The sequence below is a fragment of the Moschus berezovskii genome, chromosome X (assembly GCF_049115385.1).
Source record: "Moschus berezovskii isolate FMDL1 chromosome X, NW_MosBer_1.0, whole genome shotgun sequence".
Taxonomy (NCBI): domain Eukaryota; kingdom Metazoa; phylum Chordata; class Mammalia; order Artiodactyla; family Moschidae; genus Moschus; species Moschus berezovskii.
This window is the reverse complement of record NC_142488.1, coordinates 122605988-122627300: the sequence shown is the minus strand read 5'-3', so window position 1 is coordinate 122627300 and position 21313 is coordinate 122605988. Positions and strand designations below refer to the sequence as shown.

Here is a 21313-nt window from a genome sequence, read left to right as displayed (position 1 = left end):
GAGAACTGGATTCTGGGTGAAACCAACAGGTCCACAGGAGACAACGAGTGACTCGATTTGGCTGCCAGGCAGCCCTGGGACCTGGCGGTCACTCCCAGCAGGAACAGAAGATGTCTCTGGGAGTAGGGAGGGCTTCGGTTCCACAGGGGAAAGGCTGGCCGGCCCCTCCAGGACGGTGGCGAGCTGTTGGAATCCTTGTTTGTCCAGAAGCTGTGGCCAGCTCAGACACCTCCTGGGTGAGTCCAGATCGCCGAAGGCTGCAGGCTGTGGGTGGAATGCGGTGCGCGGTGATGGCCGCCACAGCGCAGGCCTCTGGCCACCCCGAGGCGGGCCTGGGAATCTGGCAGGGGGCGGGCGGTTGGCAGCGGCTGGGTGTGGGTGGTCTGCCCAGTGGGTAACAGGAGCCCTGCTTGCAGTTGGAGCGCAGGACCGAGTCCAAGTGTGCAGGGGAGAGGCCTGGCTGGCGCGAGGGCGGCGGCAGCAGCGGGAACTTGGAGCGCTATTCCTGGAACAAAGGCAAGCACTACGCGGGAGGGGACACGAGCACGGGGGAGATCGCGGCCACCCAAAGGTGAGGGGGGACACGGCGGGAGGACGCCTGTGGCGATCTGGGAGGCGGCGACTGGCGCGGCGGACCCTCCCCCGAGCACCCGCCCCCAGACCCGAGGCGCTCCCGGCCTAGAAGTCCTCGTCCTCCACCCATCCAAACACCCGCTTCATCTCGGCCAGGAAGCCCCGGTAATCGTTGAGGAGGGGGCTCTGCTTCCTGATGTAGGGGATCACCCACTGCAGGGCTGGCCCGGTCATGCGGGTGATGAGGAACGTCACCTTCAGGGCATCGTTGGTGAACAGGTTCTCGTCCACTAGCATGTAGGCGCCCGTCTGCACGATAAACTCCGGGAGCCGGTCGGTGTCGCCATCAAACGTCTCGGGGAAGGGGATCGGGTTCCTCCACCGACGTGTCTGAGGCCGAATGGGCAGGGCCAGGAGGGCCTTGATCAGCTGCACTCGGCCGTCCATCGAGCCTCGCTCTCTTTCCTGGGCTAGGTGAGGTTCAGCGGGGATTGGCGAGGAGGTGTGGCGGAAAGTGCGTGTTTATGCGGGCTGACCCGTCCCCGCGTGGGCAGAGTCATGGGCGGTTCCGGCCGCAGTTTAGCTCCGCCCAGGTGGCCCGACTGTCACTAGTGCGCAAGTGCGACACGGAGACTAACAAGGGCCAAAGAGGACCCGGAATGGGTGCTCTGCAGGCGAAGGGGGCGGGCCTAACGCCCTCTAGAAGTGAGGTAGTTGGAACCAAGGAGGCGGGCCGTTCGGGCAGTGCGCAAGGGGCGGGGACCAGGGGAGGAGCCTTGGACACCTGGCTCTGTATTTTGAGGGAGGAGAGAGTCACTGTCTAGGGCGTTGAGTTGTCCTCCACTTTACTGCCTTCACCCCTCTGTCTCCGCCCTAGTGTATCGTCTGCCTCGACCTTCTGTAGCCACTTGAATGCAATTCTGTGTGCTTATTACATGGATCTCTCAGAGAAGTATTGCACCACTGGTTGTAGATTTCTTTGCCTTCCACCATAGTGGAATCTCCCAAATATTAGTCAACAAAATCAAGAGCAGCATATTCAAGGAATAGTGTACCATGACCAGGGAATGTAAAGGAGGCTTAAATGTTAAGAAATCTCTTGATTTGTTACAAAGCTTGCTGGAAATTCTCTGTCAGTTGCCCACTCTAGAAACCATTTACAACACTGCAATTTGCTTTTTATGGCCAGCAGGAGATGGAAAAGGAGTCAGCTTGGAAGATGCAGTTGTGCATAATGTAATCTATTCCTTTATGGGTTAGAAGCAAGTCACAATTCCCACCCACACTCAAAAGCATCATCAGGAGGGAGGGACAGACTCTAAAGTCTGTCGCAGTGTGGGTGTATGTTCCATAGTTTGGTGATTCATTCATCAGTTGAAGGGCATTTGGCATGTTTAAAGCTTTTAGCAATTATAAATAAATCAGTTATAAACATTCAGATTTTTTGTGAGCATATATTTTCATTTCTCTAGGGAAAATGCCTACAAGGAAGTTTCCTATGTCATATGATTCTAAAAGGAAAAAAAAAAACCTCTTATCAAACTAGGAATAGAAGGAAAATCCTCTATTTAATAAAGGGCATCTACAAAAACGACAGCTAATATACTGTAAAATGTGAAGGCCAGAATTCTTTCCAACCTTATTCAAGAATGGAAGCATGCCTGCTCTCACCATTTCAATTCAATATTGTACTGGTATTCCAATCAGTGAAATAATGGAAGGAAAGGAAGGAAGGAAAAAAGAAATGAAGGAAGAGAGAAGACAAAGAATCAGAAGGCATCTAGATTGGCAGAAAGAGAGAAAGTAAACTCCTTGTTCAAAGAGGACACGATCATGTATATAGAAAAGATTGCCTAGGATCTAGGATCAACAACAGAAAACTAGAACTAATGAGTGAACTGGCATGTTTGCAGCACACAAGGTGAATACACAAAAATCAATTGTGTTTCTAGTAACAAACAAGAGAACTTTGAAACTAAAAATGTTTTTGTTGTTTTTCAGCCATGCCACTTGGCATGCGGGATCTTTGTTCCCCAACAAGGGACTGAACCCATGCCCCTTGCAGTGGGAGCATAGAGTCTTAACCATTGGACCGCCAGGGAGGTTCCAGAAACTAAAGAAGTTTTAAACACCATAAAAATGTGAAACAGAGTTAAATATGACCTTCATTGGTTGGAAAACAATATTTTTAAGATATCAATTATCTCAAAATTGATTTATAGATTCAAAGTATCAGGAAATTTTTCAATATTAATATGTAAAAGTAAGTGATTCTAAAGTGAAGTGTGAAAGTGTTAGTCTCTAAGTAGTCTCTGACTCTTTTGCTACCCCATGGACTGTAGCCTGCCAGGTTCCTGTGTCCATGAAATTCTCCAAGCAAGAATACTGGAGTAGGTAGCCATCCCCTTCTCCAGGGGATCTTCCCAACCCAGGGATCGAACCCGGGTCTACCACAGTGCAGGTAGATTCTTTACTGTCTAAGCCAACTGAGGCTAAAACTCATATGGAAATGCAAAGGACACACAATGACTAAAACTAGTTTAAAACAGAACTAACTTGGAAGACTAAGAATGTTAGGGGTACCACAGACTGAAACCACCCACCCTAGCCAGTACCATAGTAATGACTTTTGAGAGTTATCTTACAACAACAGGAAGTCCTGTTAAGAAATGCAGAATTAGTAAGCTACCACCAATCGGAAAAATTTGGAAAATGTCAAAAGAATCCTCTCTGGGATTCGTTTTCGGTGAGCATTGTACAGTCACCAGGAAGGACTCAAATCAGAGCGACCAGCCAGAGAAAACCCAGAAACAAACCCCATTACAATGAAACGTGAGACTTCAAGCCACATGGCAGAGCAGTTCTACCGTTCCCTTACCCTGCTGCCCTCCTCCTGGTTGCCCCTTCCCAATAAAGTCTCTTGCCTTGTCAGCATGTGTGTCTCCTCAGACAATTCATTTCCAAGTGTTAGACAAGAGCCCACTCTTGGGCTCTGGAGTGGGTCTCCCTTCCTGCAACAATACTATTTGACATCAAGATGTATGATAAAGCTACAGTAATTAAGACAGTGTATATTGTCATCAAGATAGACAAACCAGTGAATGGAACAGAATATAGAATCCACAAATAGACCCACACATATATGGAGGTGTCACTGCAGATCTGTGGAGAAAGGCCAGTACTTTCAGCAATGATACAGGACCAGTTAGATGCCCATATACAAAATATTAATTTCTGTCAATACCTCATTGTACTTGTGCTCAGTCACTCAGTTGTGTCTGACTCTTTGCAACCATTTGAATTGTAGCCGGTCAGGCTTCTCTGTCCATGGGGTTTTTCAGGCAAGAATACTGGAGTGGGTTGCCCTTCTCTCTAGCAGGGGATCTTCAACAACCCAGGAATTGAACCCATGCCTCCTGTGCCTCCTGAATTGCTGAAGGATTCTTTACCCCTGAATTATCAGGGAGGCCCTATCAATACCTCATACCATACACAAAAATTAACTCAAAATGGTTCATAGATCTAACAGCACAACCTAAAATTATAAAACTCCTTGAAGAAGAAAGGAAAACACCTGAACAACTTTAGATTAGGCAAAGACGTCTTACCTGTGGCATGAAAAAGATAATCCATAAAAGGAAAATTAGGAATATAGGACTTCTTAAGATTAAATTTTGTGTTCTTCAAAAAACACTGTTAAGAGAATGAAAAGAAAAAGGACAGGCCGGGGGCAGGCGTAGGGGTGGTGTGTGTAAATCACATACCTTTATAAGACTTGAATACAACTTGTGGAGTCCTACCCCAAAACCACAGATCCGAGGCCTTGCACCAAGGTCACAGAAGTGGAACCCAGAACCAAGGTCACCTCCAGAACTGACTGAGCCCTTTATAACTGTTGCCTTAAGACCCCCTGATCTTCACCAGAAAGATTTGTGACCCCGAATTAGGCAAAAATGCCCACTATGGTACTCATCCTATAGTGCCCTAGCCAATCACCTAATGCCACCTTTCCAGCAGGAACTTTCTTTGTCTTGAGGCTATACAAATTGGTTCAGTTCAGTTCAGTTCAGTTCAGTCGCTCAACCCACAAAAAGCACTGGCTGTCCCTTGAGCCAGTCCGCTGCTCTCACAGCATCCAGTTGGCTCTCCCCGGCCTGCTCCATTTGCAGTGCCTTCATTATCTCTGCTCCCTGATCTTGATAAAGTCACTCCCTTCTGAAATACTGAGTCTGGAAAGTCTTTTCCAGTCCATACTTGGACTACCGCAACACAACTCACCAGTAAAAAAGTAAACAATCCAACTAAAAATGAGCAAAATATTTGAACAGACACTTCACAAAAGAAGATACACATAAACACACACACATATATGTATATATATGGTAAGTTCAGTTCGGTTCAGTGCCTCAGTCGTGTCCAACTCTTTGCAACCCCATGAACCGCAACATGCCAGGTCTCCCTGTCCATCACCAACTCCCGGAGTCCACCCAAACCCATGTCCATCGAGTCAGTGATGCCATCCAGCCATCTCATTCTCTGTCGTCCCCTTCTCCTCCTGCCCTCAATCTTTCCCAGCATCAGGGTCTTTTCCAATGAGTCAGCTCTTCGCATCAGATGGCCAAAGGATTGGAGTTTCAGCTTCAACATCAGTCCTTCCAATGAACACCCAGGACTGACCTCCTTTAGGATGGATTGGTTGGATCTCCTTGCAGTCCAAGGGACTCTCAAGAGTCTTCTCCAACACCACAGTTCAAAAGCATCAATTCTTTGGTGCTCAGCTTTCTTCATAGTCCAACTCTCACATCCATACATGACCACTGGCAAAACCATAGCCTTGACTAGATGGACTTTTGTTGACAAAGTAATGTCTCTGCTTTTTAATATGCTGTCTAGGGTGGTCATAACTTTCCCTCCAAGGAGTAAGCATCTTTTAATTTCATGGCTGCAGTCAGCATCTGCAGTGATTTTGGAGCCCAGAAAAAGAGTCAGTCATTGTTTCCACTGTTTCCCCAACTATTTGCCATGAAGTGATGGGACCAGATGCCATGATCTTAGTTTTCTGAATGTTGAGTTTTAAGCCAACTTTTTCACTTCCTCTTTCACCTTCATCAAGAGGCTCTTTAGTTCCTCTTCATTTTCTGCCATAAGGGTGGTGTCATCTGTATATCTGAGGTTATTGATATTTCTCCTGGCAATCTTGATTCCAGCTTGTACTTCATCCAGCCCAGTATTGTGCATGATGTACTCTGAATGTAAGTTAAACAAGTAGGATGACAATATAGAACCTTGTCATACTCCTTTCCCAATTTGGAACCAGTCTGTTGTTCCATGTCTGGTTCTACCTGTTGCTTCTTGACCTGCATACAGGTTTCTCATGAGGCAGGTCAGGTGGTCTGGTATTCCCATCTCTTTCAGAATTTTCCACAGTTTGCTGTGATCTGCACAATCAAAAGCTTTAGCGTTGTCAAAGAAGCAGAAACAGATGTTTTTCTGGAACTCTCTTGCTTTTTTCTATGATCCAACAGATGTTGGCAATTTGATCTCTGGTTCTTCTACCTTTTCTATCCAGCTTGAACTTCTGGAAGTTCATGGTTCACGTACTGTTGAAACCTGGCTTGGAGAATTTTGAGGATTACTTTGCTAGCGTGTGAAGTGAATGCAACTGCGCAATAGTTTGAACATTCTTTGGCATTGGCCTTCTTTAGGATTGGAATGAAAATTGACCTTTTCCAGTCCTGTGGCCACTGCTGAGTTTTCAAAATTTGCTGGCATACTGAGTGCAGCACTTTCACACCATCATCTTTCAGGATTCGAAATAGCTCAACTGGAATTCCGTCACCTCCACTAGCTTTGTTCATAATGATGTTTCATAAGGCCCACTTGACTGCGCACTACAGGATGTCTGGCAGTAGGTGAGTGATCACACCATCGTGGTTATCTGGGTCATTAAGCTCTCTTTTTATAGTTCTTCTGTGTATTCTTGCCATCTCTTCTTAATATCTTCTGCTTCTGTTAGGTCCATACCATTTCTGTCTTTTATTGTTCCCATCTTTGCATGAAATGGTCCCTTGGTGTCTCTAATTCTCTTGAAGAGATCTCTAGTCTTTCACATTCTATCGTTTTCCTCTATTTCTTTGCTTTGATCACTTAGGAAGGCTTTCTTATCTGTCCTTGCTGTTCTTTGGAACTCTGCATTCAGATGGGTATATCTTTCTGTTTCTGCTTTGCCTTTCAATTATCTTCTTTTCTTAGCTATTTGTAAGCCCCTCAGACAACCATTTTGCCTTTTTGCATTTCTTTTTCTTGGGAATGGTTTTGATCACCGCTTTCTGTACAATGTCATGAACTTCAGTCCATAGTTCTTCAGGCACTCTGTCTATCACATCTAATCCCTTGAATCCACTTGTCACTTCCACTGTATAATTGTAAGGGATTTGATTTAGGTCATACCTGAATGGTTTAGTGGTTTTCCCTACTTTCTTCAATTTACGTTTGAATTTTGCAATAAGGAGTTCATGATCTGAGCCACAGTCAGCTCCAGATCTTGCTTTTGCTGACTGTACAGAGCTTCTCCATCTTTGGCTGCAAAGAACGTAATCAATTTGATTTCAGTATTGACCATCTGGTGATGTCCATGTGTGGAGTCGTCTCTTGTGTTGTTGGAAGAGGGTGTTTGCTGTGACAAGTGCATTCTCATGGCAAAACTCCATTAGCCTTTGATCTGCTTCACTTTGTACTTCAAGGCCAGACTTGCCTGTTACTCCAGATGTTTCTTGGCTTCTACGTTTGCATCCCAATCCCCTATGATGAAAAGGACATCTTTTTTTGGTTTAGTTCTAGAAGGTCTTGTAGGTCTTCATAGAACCGTTCAACTTTAGATTTTTTGGCATTAGTGGTTGGGGCATTCACTTGGATTACTGTGATATTGAATGGTTTGCCTTGGAAACAAACAGAGATCATTCTGTCATTTTTGAGATTGCACCCAAGTAAGTACTGCATTTTGGACTCTTTTTTTGACTGTGATGGCTACTCCATTTCTTCTAAGGGTTTTTTTTTCCACAGTAGAGATATAATGGTCATCTGAATTAAATTCACCCATTCTGGTCCATTTTAGTTCACTGATTCCTAAAATGTCTATCTTTACTCTTGCCATCTCTTGTTTGACTACTTCCAATTTACCTTGATTTATGGACCTAACATTCCAGGTTCCTATGCAATATTGTTCTTTACAGCATTGGAACGTTACTTTCACCACCAGACACATCCACAACTGGGTGTTGTTTCCACTTTCGCTCAGCCTCTTCATTCCTTCTGGAACTATTTCTCTGCTCTTCTCCAGTAGCATATTAGGCACCTACTGACCTGGGGAGTTAATCTTTCAGTGTCCTATCTTTTTGCCTTTTCATACTGTTCATGGGGTTCTCACAGCAAGAATGCTGAAGTGGATGATTGTCTTGAGATAACCAATATTCTGTATTCTTTAAACATTTAGTTTTGACTATTCTTGACATTGATATAAAAAAGGAATCATATAAGTCGATACATTTTTGTCACTAATCATCAGGAAAATGGAAATCAAAACCACAATTAGCCATCATCTCACACTTGTCAGAATGAATATCATCAAAAGAACACAATACATGTTAGTGAGGATGTGGAGAAAAGGGAACCCTCTGCTGTTGATGGAAACATAAATTGGTGCAGCCACTGTGGAAAACAGTATAGAAGTTTCTCAAAAAGCTAAAACTAGAACTGCCATATAACTCAGCAATTTCACTCCTGGGTACATACCCCCAAAAAACAAAACCACTAATTCAAAAAGATTTATGTATCCCAATGTTCATAGCAATGTTTTTTACAATTGCCAAGATATGAAAACAACCTAAGTGTTCATCAATAGATCAATGGGTTTAGAAGATGTGGTATACATATACTATGGAATACTGAGCCATAAAAAATGAATTTTTGCCATTTGCAGCAACATGGATGGACTTGAAGGATATTACACTAAGTGAACTAAGTCAGACACAGAAAGACAGATACTACATGCTTATGTCGCTGTTGTTGTTGTTTAGTCACTAAGTCTTCTCTGACCCCATACACTGTAGCCCGCCAGGCTCCTCTGTCCATGGGATTTGTTGCTGCTGCTGCTGCTAAGTCACTTCAGTCATGTCCGACTCTGTGCGACCCCATAGATGGCAGCCTACCAGGCTCCTCTGTCCCTGGGATTCTCCAGGCAAGCATACTAGAGTGGGTTGCCATTTCCTTCTCCAATGCATGCATGCATGCTAAGTCGCTTCAGTCGTGTCCGAGTCTGTGCGACCCTATGGACAGCAGCCCACCAGGCTCCTCCATCCACAGGATTCTCTAGGCAAGAACACTGGAGTGGGTTGCCATTCCCTTCTCCAGGCAATCTTCCAGACCCAGGGATCAAATTTGTGTCTCCTGCATTGGCAAGCAGATTCTTTACTGCTGTGGAAATCTAGATACTACAACAAACTGGTGAATCTAACAGAAAGGAAGTGGGCTCACAGATATGGTAGCACAGATATAGTAGCTACCAATAGGAAGGAAATTGAGGAGAGTCAGTATGGGATCGGAGAAGGCAATGGCAAGCCACTCCAGTACTCTTGCCTAGAAAATCCCATGGATGGAGGAGCCTGGTAGGCTGCAGTCCATGGGGTCGCTAAGAGTCGGACACGACTGAGCAACTTCACTTTCACTTTTCGCTTTCACACATTGGAGAAGGAAATGGCAACCCACTCCAGTGTTCTTGCCTGGAGAGTCCCAGAGATGGGGGAGCCTGGTGGGCTGCCATCTATGGGGTCACACAGAGTCGGACACGACTGAAGCAACTTAGCAGCAGCAGCAGCAGCAGTATGGGATAGGTAATTAAGAGGCACAAGTTATCAGGTATAAAATAAACTTCAAGGGCGACTTCTCTAGCAGTCCAGTGGTTAAGACTGCCCTTCCAACACAGGGGGCCTGGGTTTGATGACCGGTTATGGAACTAAGATCCTGAATGCCATAGGACATGACAGAAATAATAATAAGCTACAAGAATATATTGTACAACACAGGAAATATAGCCAATATTTTATACTAATGATAAATGGAGTACAATGATTAAAAATTGGGAATCACTCTATTATAAACCGGTAACATATATTATACTTAAATGGAAAATGAAATATGATAATAGAAATAATTTGGTATTAAACAGAAGAAACATTCAGTGTCTTTGGCTCTGACCCATGCCCCTGCCCCTCTCTGGAGCCCACCTAGAGAATCCTTGGTCCTGCCCCACCCACTCGGCCCTGCCCCTCCCACCCCGCCCTTCCACTGCCACGAGAGTCCATTAGCTCCGCCCCCTTCTCCTGCGCGGAGCCCCACCCTGCGGAGATAGGCTTCCTGTTGCGCCTGTGCATTATCGACAGCCAGTCCACGTGGGCGGAGCTTCACGAGCGCTGGAGACCGCCCATGGCCCAGCCCACCCCAGGCCTGGGAAGCCTCAGAATACACGCACTTCCTGCCACGCCTCCTCGAGGACCTTCGTGCACCCGGCAGAGCCCAGTAAAGCGAGCGAGGGTCAATGGACGGCCGAGTGCAGCTGATCAAGGCCCTCCTGGCCCTGCATATTCGATCTCAGATGAGTCGGTGGAGGAACCCGATCCCTTCCCCGAGACGTTTGATGGCGACGCCGACCGGCTCCCGGAGTTTATCGTGCAGACGGGCGCCTACATGCTAGTGGACGAGAACCTGTTCACCAACGATGCCCTGAAGGTGACGTTCCTCATCACCCGCATGACCGGGCCAGCCCTGCAGTGAGTGATCCCCTACATCAGGAAGCAGAGCCCCCTCCTCAACGATTACCGGGGCTTCCTGGCCGAGATGAAGCGGGTGTTTGGATGGGTGGAGGACGAGGACTTCTAGGCCGGGAGCGCCTCGGGTCTGGGGGCGGGTACTCGGGGGAGGGTCCGCCACGCCAGTCGTCGCCTCCCAGATCGCCACAGGCGTCCTCCCGCAGCGCCTCCCCGCTCCTTCACCTTCGGGTGGCCGCGATCTCCCCCGTGCTCGTGTCCCCTCCCGCGTAGTGCTTGCTTTTGTTCCAGGAATAGCGCTCCAGGTTCCAGCTGCTACCGCCGCCCTCTCAGGTCAGCCCGGCCTCTTCCCTGCTTGGACGCGGTCCTGTGCTCCAACTGCAAGCAGGGCTCCTGTTACCCACTGGGCAGACCACCCACACCCAGCCGCTGCCAACCGCCCGCCCCCTGCCAGATTCCCAGGCCCGCCTCGGGGTGGCCAGAGGCCTGCGCTGTGGCGGCCATCACCGTGCACCATATTCCACCCACAGCCTGCAGCCTTTGGCGATCTGGACTCACCTGGGAAGTGTCTGAGTTGGCCACAGCCTCTGGACAAACAAGGATTCCAACAGCTCGCCACCGTCCTGGAAGGGCCGGCCAGCCTTTCCCCTGTGGAACCGAAGCCCTCCCTACTCCCAGAGACATCTTCTGTTCCTGCTGGGAGTGACCGCCAGGTCCCAGGGCTGCCTGGCAGCCAAATCGAGTCATTCATTGTCTCCTGTGGACCTGTTGGTTTCACCCAGAATCCAGTTCTCTTCTGAATGTGCAGCTGTCTCTCTGATGTGTGCCTTTTGTTCAGCACAGTAGCCACTGAACTCTGCCCAGCTCTTCTACACTATCTGGACAAACTTTTTTCCCTTATTTTAAATAAATATCAGATGATGTTCAGAAAGAAATTGAGTCTCCATGAATATGACACCTCTCCCTCCATGGCCCGATAAGTGGGGTCCATGACTTGCTCAGAAGGTATGTCCCCTGCCATTCTGTGGCTGATGTGGTGTCTTGTATTATGCAGCAAAAAAGATAACCTTGTGGTGGTCCTGGTGTTGGAGACCCCACTGGTGATCATTCAGTCCTGGATGCTGACTCTTCCAAACCAGTCTGTTCCATGCCCTTTCCTTGGGAAATGGATCTGGATCAAATTTTTGGTCAAGGCGATGTCAGGAGGAGCAGCTAGGAGACTTTGGGGAAAGAGTTTCTCTTTTCCAAAAAGCTGCTTTTGAAAGCATAATAGCTAATTTTTACAAATGAGGAATCCCATACATTTGGTGGTGAAAACCTGTCAAAGTTTTATTTAATCTATTACTCAGGAAACTAGCAGAATGACAGGTGGTTCAGAAAAAGCATTTACATTTATGGAGCGTTGATTGTTAAATGGAAGAGGAGGAAGTTCATAACTGCTCTTATTAATCTAGGTAGAAACCTGGTTGAAAGCCTGCAGGAAATTAAAATTATAACTTTCTGCAATGGGCAGAAAAGCAAAAATGGTACTCCTTGCTACTACTCTTCATGCTAACCTGTTAAATCACCAGTGCTGCTACTTCATCTATGTCTGCTGCTGCTGCTGCTGCTAAGTCGCTTCAGTCGTGTCCTACTCTGTGCGACCCCACAGATGGCAGCCCACCAGGCTCCGCCGTCCCTGGGATTCTCCAGGCAAGAACACTGGAGCGGGTTGCCATTTCCTTCTCCAATGTGTGAAAGTGAAAAGTGAAAGTGAAGTCTCTCAGTCGTGTCCGACTAGAAGCGACCCCATGGACTGTAGCACACCAGGCTCCTCTGTCCATGGGATTTTCTAGGCAAGAGTACTGGAGTGGCTTGCCATTGCCTTCTCCATCATCTATGTCTAGGGAAGGTTAAAGTTTCTCAGTGAAGTGAAGTTGCTCAGTCGTGTCCGACTCTTTGCGACCCCGTGGACTGTAGTCTACTAGGCTTCTCCATCCATGGGATTCTCCAGGCAAGAATACTGGAGTGGGTTACCGTTTCCTTCTCCAGGGGATCTTCCCGACCCAGGGATCGAACCCAGGTCTCCCGCATTGGAGGCAGACGCTTTAACCTCTGAGCCTAGAGTCTAATAAAAAGATGGAGTCACAGAAGGATACTGAATCAACTCTGCCTCATTTCTAGTTTGGGTGATTTTTCCCGAACAGGGCAGAGAAAATCAATCATTACAGTGGTTTTTCACTATTGACTCTCTTTTAATTTGAACAGGTAAACTTGAGCATTTGAACAGGTAAACCTGAGCATTGGTTCATATGACTTACGTGGAGCTGGAGGTACTAATACTAATGTGTTAGTATCATTTTGTATTAGAATTTTTTTCAGTATCACCAGAAATAGTGGAAACAATATTAACTTGCCTTTGGCATATAATAGGACAAAGTTTTAAAGTGAGAGGCAAAATTTGCATCACTTACTGAATTGGCCTTTTATGATGCACAAGTTCTTAAAATAATTGACAGCTGGCTAATTTTGAGATTCCAATTTAAGTTGCTGGAGGTCAGCCATTCTGGATGGGTCTGAAAGATGATTGTGTTAAGCATATTCACTGTTTGGTTTTAAACATAGATTCTGTTAAAGTGGTTTGAGAAGTGCTTAGAAGCAGTTTATGATGTAGATCCAGCATATTCCCTACAGTCTGTGTCCATCTGGCTCTCAAGGTAGGTAGAATGACCTGGGACAACTTGGTATCCTTTGAACAGTGTTGGTAACCCCTTGCCTCCCTCAACAAAAATGCCCCTGCAGTTTTCTTCTTCCTGCCAGAATGGCTCTGTTAGGCATTATTCCTTTGTTTATACTACTTGTATCATCCCGGGTCCTTTTTTGTGATACAAATGTTTTGGGGGAGGCAATATTTTGCAAGAATTAATCTTGAATGTCTTAGCAAGTTTCTGTACTGATACAAAGGAATGGCATTTTTAAGGCAGAAGAGAGGGGTTTTTTTCCTCACAACTTTATAAGTGCCCCCTTTGCAATTGTCATTCTTAGGTTGTTTCCCTCACCTCATTCTATTAATGTCCTCAATATACAATCAAGAATCATTACCTCAGAAGGAGAGAGAAATATAAAGATTGTCAAAAGAGAAGATGAACGCATGAGGGATTATAGAAAAACATAATTAATCATTTTTGTTTGTGCTTGAGGCCAATAATGACTTGAAACCTATATTTGAGATAATACACAGAGATTTTGTCATGCTGAAATCCACAAAATTTTAATATGAGAATAAATTGGCCTTTGGGTACTTCAGTGTCGCAGGGGACTCTTGGGTCTCAGGGAAATCTTTATAGACTGTATTGGTGAAATACCTCATTCTTTCCCAGTGGCCTAAGTTAACCCCTATACACAAAGACAGCCCTAGGGAAGAGATGAAGTAGAGAAGGGGATTCCTTATGGACCCTTTGTGAGTGTCCCTGATTTGTCTACCAGAAACTTGGAGGGAGCCGAAAGAGTACGGTGAAAGAGTGAGTATCAGGAATCCTGGGTGCTACAAAGTTTCCTCCAGTAACCTTTGCAGGCATCTGATGCTTGCTTATACAGGTGTTGACACACTTTGGGTTCCATCTTGGTGGTAGTGTAACTACTTCAGTTTATGTCAAACAGTTCTGAACAGTAATGAGTCTACAATGAAAAGCAGCGCATCTAATGACACCGGGTATGGAAAGGACAAAGATCAGTCAAAACACACACGCTCAATGAAATGAAATGAAAATAAAGTAAAATGAAAGCCCATCATAAAGTCAGACTAGTAGCATGGTAAAGTGGCATGCCTGAACAGGAAGAAATAAAAGCAGTATACCAGTTAATACATAGTGGTATCCATCAAGATCTCTCTCTACCTTCCCACCACAACAGCTAATCACAGACCCCAGATGGAAAGTATCTGGACTTTGTGTTTATGATTGTATGTGGAGGAAATCCCTGACATGACAAGGGAGGTTATGGGCCAGAGGAGGCTGCCTGGCTGGATTCAGCAGTCACAAGCCCAGACCAGAACTCCTAATCTTCCCTGTATTCTGCTCCTTTTAGTCCCTTTGCAGGTCACACTACCATCCCTCACTCAACCCAAGTGCTCTTCGTGCTCTCCCTCTTATTGATCATCCACAGACAGTCACCAAATCCATTCTGCCCTCCTTGGTAGTTCAGCTGGTAAAGAATCCACCTGCAATGCAGGAGGCCCCAATTCGATTCCTGGGTTGGGAAAATCCACTGGAGAAGGGATAGGCTACCCACTCCAATATTCTTGGGCTTCCCTGGTGGCTCAGCCGGTAAAGAATCCACCTGCAATGTGGGAGACCTGGGTTCGATCCCTGGGTTTGGAAGATCCTCTGGAGAAGGGAACAGCTACCCACTCCAGTATTCTGGCCTGGAGAATTCCATGGACCTTGTAGTCCGTGGGGTCACAAAGAGTTGGACATGACTGAGCAACTTTCTCTTTCACTTTCTCCCCATCAACCCCAAGGCTGCCACCCCAACTCCAATGGCCTGCCCTCTTTAGACTTCTGATAGCAAAGGCCCTGCCTCCAGTGCCCTACTGATCCCAGAGCCTATTTCTCTCTCCCTGCTGCTGCTGTTTCTCTGTCTCATGGCAGCTGAAAGCATACTGTCACATGATCAAAGGAGGGACATTTAGAATTTCAGAACCTTGTTGGACCTATGGATATAGTAAGCCTGAATTTGGGTCTTGAGCTAAAGACAGCAGCCATACCTGTTGTGCAAGCTGAGTGGAGGATTGCATACTTACACTCACTAGAAGCAAGCACATTCTTTATAAGGTCATTAGGCTAGAATCCTAAAATGAACGTATAGATCAAAGTCCATATAACACTATTTTGACCCATCAAAATCTCACCTCAGCGAGATTTTCAAGTTACATTCTCACTAGCAGTGTGAGGAAATGTCTGTTTGCCCAATCATTATTAAATTTTAAATTTTCAATCAAGATATAATATCCCAATGATAAGTACTCTTTTTTTAAGTTTTTTAAAATTAAGTAATTTATTTTAATGTCAGACTTTATTTTTTGGGCTCCAAAATCACTGCAGATGGTGATTGCAGCCATGGAATTAAAAGACGCTTACTCCTTGGAAGGAAAGTGATGACCAACCTAGATAGCATATTAAAAACCAGAGACATTACTTTGCCAAAAAAGGTCCATCTAGTCAAGGCTATGGTTTTTCCAGTGGTCATGTAAGGATGTGAGAGTTGGACTGTGAAGAAAGCTGATCGCCGAAGAATTGATGCTTTTGAACTGTGGTGCTGGAGAAGACTCTTGAGAGTCCCTTGGACTGCAAGGAGATCCAACCAGTACATCCTAAAGGAGATCAGTCTTGGGTGTTCATTGGAAGGACTGATGCTAAAGCTGAAACTCCAATGCTTTGGCCACCTGATGCGAAGACTTGACTCGTTGGAAAAGACCCTGATGCTGGGAGGGACTGGGGGCAGGAGGAGAAGGGGATGACAGAGGATGAGATGGCTGGATGGCATCACCGACTCAATGGACATGAGTTTGAGTAAACTCCAGGAGTTGGTTATGGACAGGGAGGTCGCAGAGTCGGACACGACTGAGTGACTGAACTGAACTGGATATTACAATATTGTGGTGGTTTTTGCCATACATCGACATGAATCAGCCATGGGTGCACATGTGTCCCCCCATCCTGAACCCCGCTCCCACCTCCCTCCCCACTCCATCCCTCTAGGTTGTCCCAGAGCACCAGCTTTGAGTGCCCTACTTCATGCATCGAACTTGCACTGGTCATCTATTTTACACATGGTAATATACATGTTTCAATGCTATTCTCTCAAATCATCCCACCCTCGCCTTCTCCCATAGAGTCCAAAAGTCTGTTCTTTACATCTCTGTCTCTTTTGCTGTCATGCATATAGAGTTGACATTACCATCTTTCTAAATTGCATATATATGCATTAATATACTGTATTGGTGTTTATCTTTCTGACTTACTTCACTCTGTATAATAGGCTCCAGTTTCATCCACCTCATTAGAACTGACTCAAATACGTTCTTTTTTATAGCTGAGTAATATTTCATTGTGTACATGTACCACAACTGCCTTATCCATTTGTCTGCTGATGGACAGTTGGGTTGCTTCCATGTCCTAGCTATCGTAAACAGTGCTTCAATGAACACTGGGGTACACATGTCTCTGAATTCTGGTTTCTTTGGTGTATATGCCCAGCAGTGGGTTTGCTGGGTCATATAGCAGTTCTATTTCCAGATTTTTAGGGAATCTCCATTCTATTTTCCATAGTGGCTGTACTAGTTTGCTTTCCCACCAACAGTGTAAGAGGGTTCCCTTTTCTCTTCACCCTTTCCAGCATTTATTGTTTGTAGATTTTTTAATGGCAGCCATTCTGACCAGTGTGAGATGATACTTCATTATGGTTTTGATTTCCATTTCTCTAATAATGAAAGATGTTGAGCATCTTTTCATGTGTTTATTAGCCATCTGTATGTTTTCCTTGGAGAAATGTCTGTTTAGTTCTTTTGCCCACTTTTTGATTGGGTCGTTCATTTTCCTGGTATGAGCTACACGAGCTGCTTGTATATTTTGGAGATTAATTCTTTGTCAGTTGTTTCATTTGCTATTATTTTCTCCCATTCTGAAAGCTGCCTTTTCACCTTACTTATAGTTTCCTTTGTTGTGAAAAAGCTTTTAAGTTTAATTAGGTCCCATTTGTCTATTTTTATTTCCATTACTCTGGGATGTGGGTCATAGAGGATCTTGCTGTAATTTATGTCAGAGAATGTTCTGCTTGTGTTTTTCTCTTAGAATTTTATAGTTTATGGTCTTACATTTAGATCTTAATCCATTTTGAGTTTATTTTTGTATATGGTGTTAGAGATAAGTATACTTTGCCACAATAAAATGTTCTTTTTTGTCCTACTTCATCTCTATCAACAAAAAAATGAGATTTTTAGAATATATTTGCTTTGTGCCTCTGTTCTCTTCAACTTTACCATAATCAAGACATTTGGAACACTTTTGCTTCCACTTTCACATCCCACTCTCGTCCCCAAACAATGAGGTTGGTGGAGATTGTTGACATCTGAAAGTACGAAAATAATACAGCTGGAATTTTAAAAATCATTTTTAGGTCTCTATAAGGAGCAATATTTAACTCATAATATGAAAGCTTATCAATCAACTTTCAGGTATTGGACGACATTCTAGAGATAAAGTCAATGGTGAAGTTGAATTGAGACCTTTTCAAAGTCCATGGAGGTCTACAACAATGAAGGGTTCCCATCCTCCCAAAAGAAGAAACACAGGTATACTCAATTAATTTGCTAACTCTAGCAAATTTGCCAAGTAGAATATTGAATAAAATAGAAAGAATACCTGCCATGAGATGTTGAGAGAAAACAAAAGGACTGAACATCAAATAAAACTTCATATGTAACTACCCACAAAAGTGGAGCCCACAATCACACCCACCAAGAAATCTTAAGCAGAGGATTTAGTCTAAAGTGACTCTGGACCAGCTGTTTAGAGAATATATTATTAAAGGATATGAACATTCAAATTGACTTTCAACATGGAGGACTGCCTATAATCCTCCCAATGGCTCCAGTACTCTACTTGGTTCTACCTTCATAAAATCACACAGAGACAGCCTATCTTGAAAGTCAAAGATGCATAACATCTTGACTATAACCAACATTCTCAGTTCTTTTCTGTACTTTCATTACTTGAATGGCACTCTTACTCTGGATGCATTCAAAGTCTTTCTCACCTCAACCATCTGGTTGTCTCCTAAATGAGATGAATGGATATTCTGCCTGAATGTTTAGTTTTATCAGATCACCAGAGCGCTTTGAGTAGGACACTCCTGGGCAATCCCAGAACCTCAGGCCACCAGGGGTCATTTGAACCCATTATTTGATGAATTGATATCCACACAATTTACATAATCAAGGCCGTAAAGATGAGGAGCAAAGAACTTGCTGTGTAAGGTAGCCATAACATCAGGGCAGTGTTCTTCACCCTGCCTAAAATAAAGCATGTTAATATCTAATATTAAAATTGATGAAGACTTATGTGTGTTGAGCTCCTAATGTGTATCAAAATTATTAGATGTGCATCATTCACATGATTCTATTTCATCATCGTCTTGAGACAAGGTCCATGTTTCTGCCTACTTCTTCAGAACAGCACAGATAAACAGATATCTGCAAACAAGAGAACATACTCCTGATAATTTAAGCAGGTATATTTGAGTACTTACTGCAAACAACTGTAAAGGGACTGGAGGGGCAGTCTCTAGGTGTCGTGTTATTGAATATTGAAACTAATGCCTATCGAAGCAAATGCTGTTAATGCTGTTTTAGAACTCTCTCCTTTTCATGCACCTCAGCTCCTCTGTGCTTTTGTTCCCGATAGCCAGAATCTGTGGCTCTTTCTCATAGGACTGCCCACAGGCTATCAGAACCCCTTTAGTTTGTAAGCATGAAGAGTCAGTATCTTGTAATTTAAACTAATGATTGATGGATGTGCCAAAGGGATTCTCTGGGAGACTTTGGTTGGTAGAAAATATTGCTTGACTCTCTTCCCTGCACCTCCTCCATAGTCCACTTCCCCACTTTCCTGTCCATATATTTTTTGGACCACTTCTTGATATATTATTTTTACATGAGTCCTTGGCCAGAGTCAGCTTATAGGAAAACTAATCCAAAGGCACTGCCAAGTTGTTTTCCAAAATAATTCTTAATTTATGCTCCTCAATATACATGTTCCCATTTCCTCACTAGTACTTGGCGTTGTCAGAGTCTAAGTTTTTGTCAATTATATTGTTCTAATTTCTTTGTATCGGTTAATTTTCTATATTGTTAAACATGGATGTTAACTTTTCAGAGCAACCACTAAAGAATAAAAATAGAGCATTTAACTTCTTAACTAATAGAAGAAATTAATGAAAGAATGCAAAGAGCTTGTAACCTTTTAATTACAAATAATCACCTCTTCTTGTGAACAGGGTAAGTACTCTTCTTGTCATTACTTAAGCTTCATTCATTTTTTAATCTCAAAATTAAATATTTGTACTATAGTTTGTTTAGATTTAGCCACATATCATCTCTTCTTTAATCCAAGACATTTTTACTGGTATCATTTTCCTCTTGTAAAGTATCCTTTAGATGTACTCTTTTAACAATGATATATTAGGGGAAAATTCTATGCCTTTCATTTCTGAAAATATGTTTTTCCTCATTCTTTTAAAAAATTATTTTTGTTAAGTCCCTTTCATTTACAGAATCACCCATGTGTTTGTTTATCCTCACAGTATTGCACTATGTGCCCAAAACATTAGTGATGTAATAGTTATGACTATTCCACTTTCGTTTCCTTTATCTATGGGCATTAGTTCTGAAAGATTTGCTGCAAGTACTTTTTCTTTTTGCACAGGAGCAGGCAATGATACTATGTCACAATGGCCACTTGGTCAACAATTTAGAAGACTAAAATTAGTTGTATGAAACACCCTTATATTAGAAATATTAAAATGTGATCAATTTGAATCATAGTGTTGAAAACAATATTATTCCATGGTCTTTTAGCTTCTATTTTTACTGTTAATAAATTAGCTGTCAGCTTAATTTTGTGTTTTCTTCTTTGGTTGTTTTAAGAGCTTTTCTTTGTATTTGATGTTCTGCAACTTCTCTACTATTTATCTAAACATGCAATCCTTTCTTTTTCTTTTCTTATATTTAAAAACATGAGATATAGATTATATCCAGTAGAGAACAAAAATCTTAAGAATAGAGTAGATGAATTTTTACATATGTATATATCAATGTAACTACCGCCCAGATCAATGTATAGAATATTTCCAACATCCAGAAAGGTTGTTTTAGCTTTCAAATTTAAGTCTATAATCTATACTGAATTAAATTTTATGTGTGCTGGGAGGTAAGGGATAATGTTATTTTTTTTCAATATGGATATCTAATTGACCCAAAAATATTTATTGAAAAGACCATTCTTTCCCTTACTGAACTGAGACAGTGGGTTTGTCATAAATCAGGTGACTGTATAAGTGTGAATTTTTTTTCTGGATTTTTTATTGTATTCCATTTGTCTACTTGTCTATCAGTGCACAAATACCATGTGCTTTTTTTTTTTTTTACAATAAGCCTTGATGTCCTGTAGTGTAAGTCATCCAGCTTTGTACTTCTTCAACAGTGACTTGGCTATTCTAGATTCTTTGCCTTTTCATATACATTGTAGAGTCACTCATCAATTTTTTATGGTTAACTTCTGTATCCTGTTTAAGAATAACCGAATATCATGAAGATATCCTGTATTTTCTTCTAAAGCCTGCTTAATTTTGACTGGAATCACACTGAATCTAAAAATAAATTTCGGAAGAATATATAATGTAATAATTTTGAGTCTTTCAATTCATTAACATGTTATAGCCTTCCATTTATTTTGCTACTCAATTTAGTTCAGTAATATTTTGGATTTTCCAGTGTTGAAATATTGCAAATATTTTATTCCTGGGTATTTGGTAATTTATAAACTAAAATAAATGGTATTATTTTTGTTAAATACCATTCCCACTAGTTTATTTTTAGAAAATAGGAATATAATTAGCTTTTTACAATAGCTTTGTTAAGATATAGTCCACACACTACAATATCACTCTTTAAAAGAACTATAGACGTTAGTAGTTTTTAATATATTCACAGAGTTGTACAACCATTGTGTGCATGCATGCCAAGTCACTTCTGTTGTGTCTGACTCTTTGTGACCCCATGGACTGTAGTCCCCCAGGCTCCTCTGTGCATGGGGATTCTCCAGTCAAGAACACTGAAGTGGGTTGCCATGCCCTCCTCTGTACAACCATTACCACTACCTGTG

At 43.3% G+C, this 21313-nt stretch overlaps 1 protein-coding gene across 1 annotated transcript; it reads left to right on the top strand.

Annotated features, from left to right (window-relative positions):
* Positions 1-1097: 1097 nt before the first annotated feature.
* LOC148773446 (uncharacterized) lies at positions 1098-12263 on the top strand. The gene is made up of 3 exons (XM_088834305.1): positions 1098-1283; positions 9859-10397; positions 10686-12263. The coding sequence occupies exons 1-3, from the start codon at positions 1098-1100 to the stop codon at positions 11098-11100; spliced, it is 1140 nt and encodes a 379-aa protein (XP_088690431.1). The 3' UTR covers positions 11101-12263.
* Positions 12264-21313: the final 9050 nt, after the last annotated feature.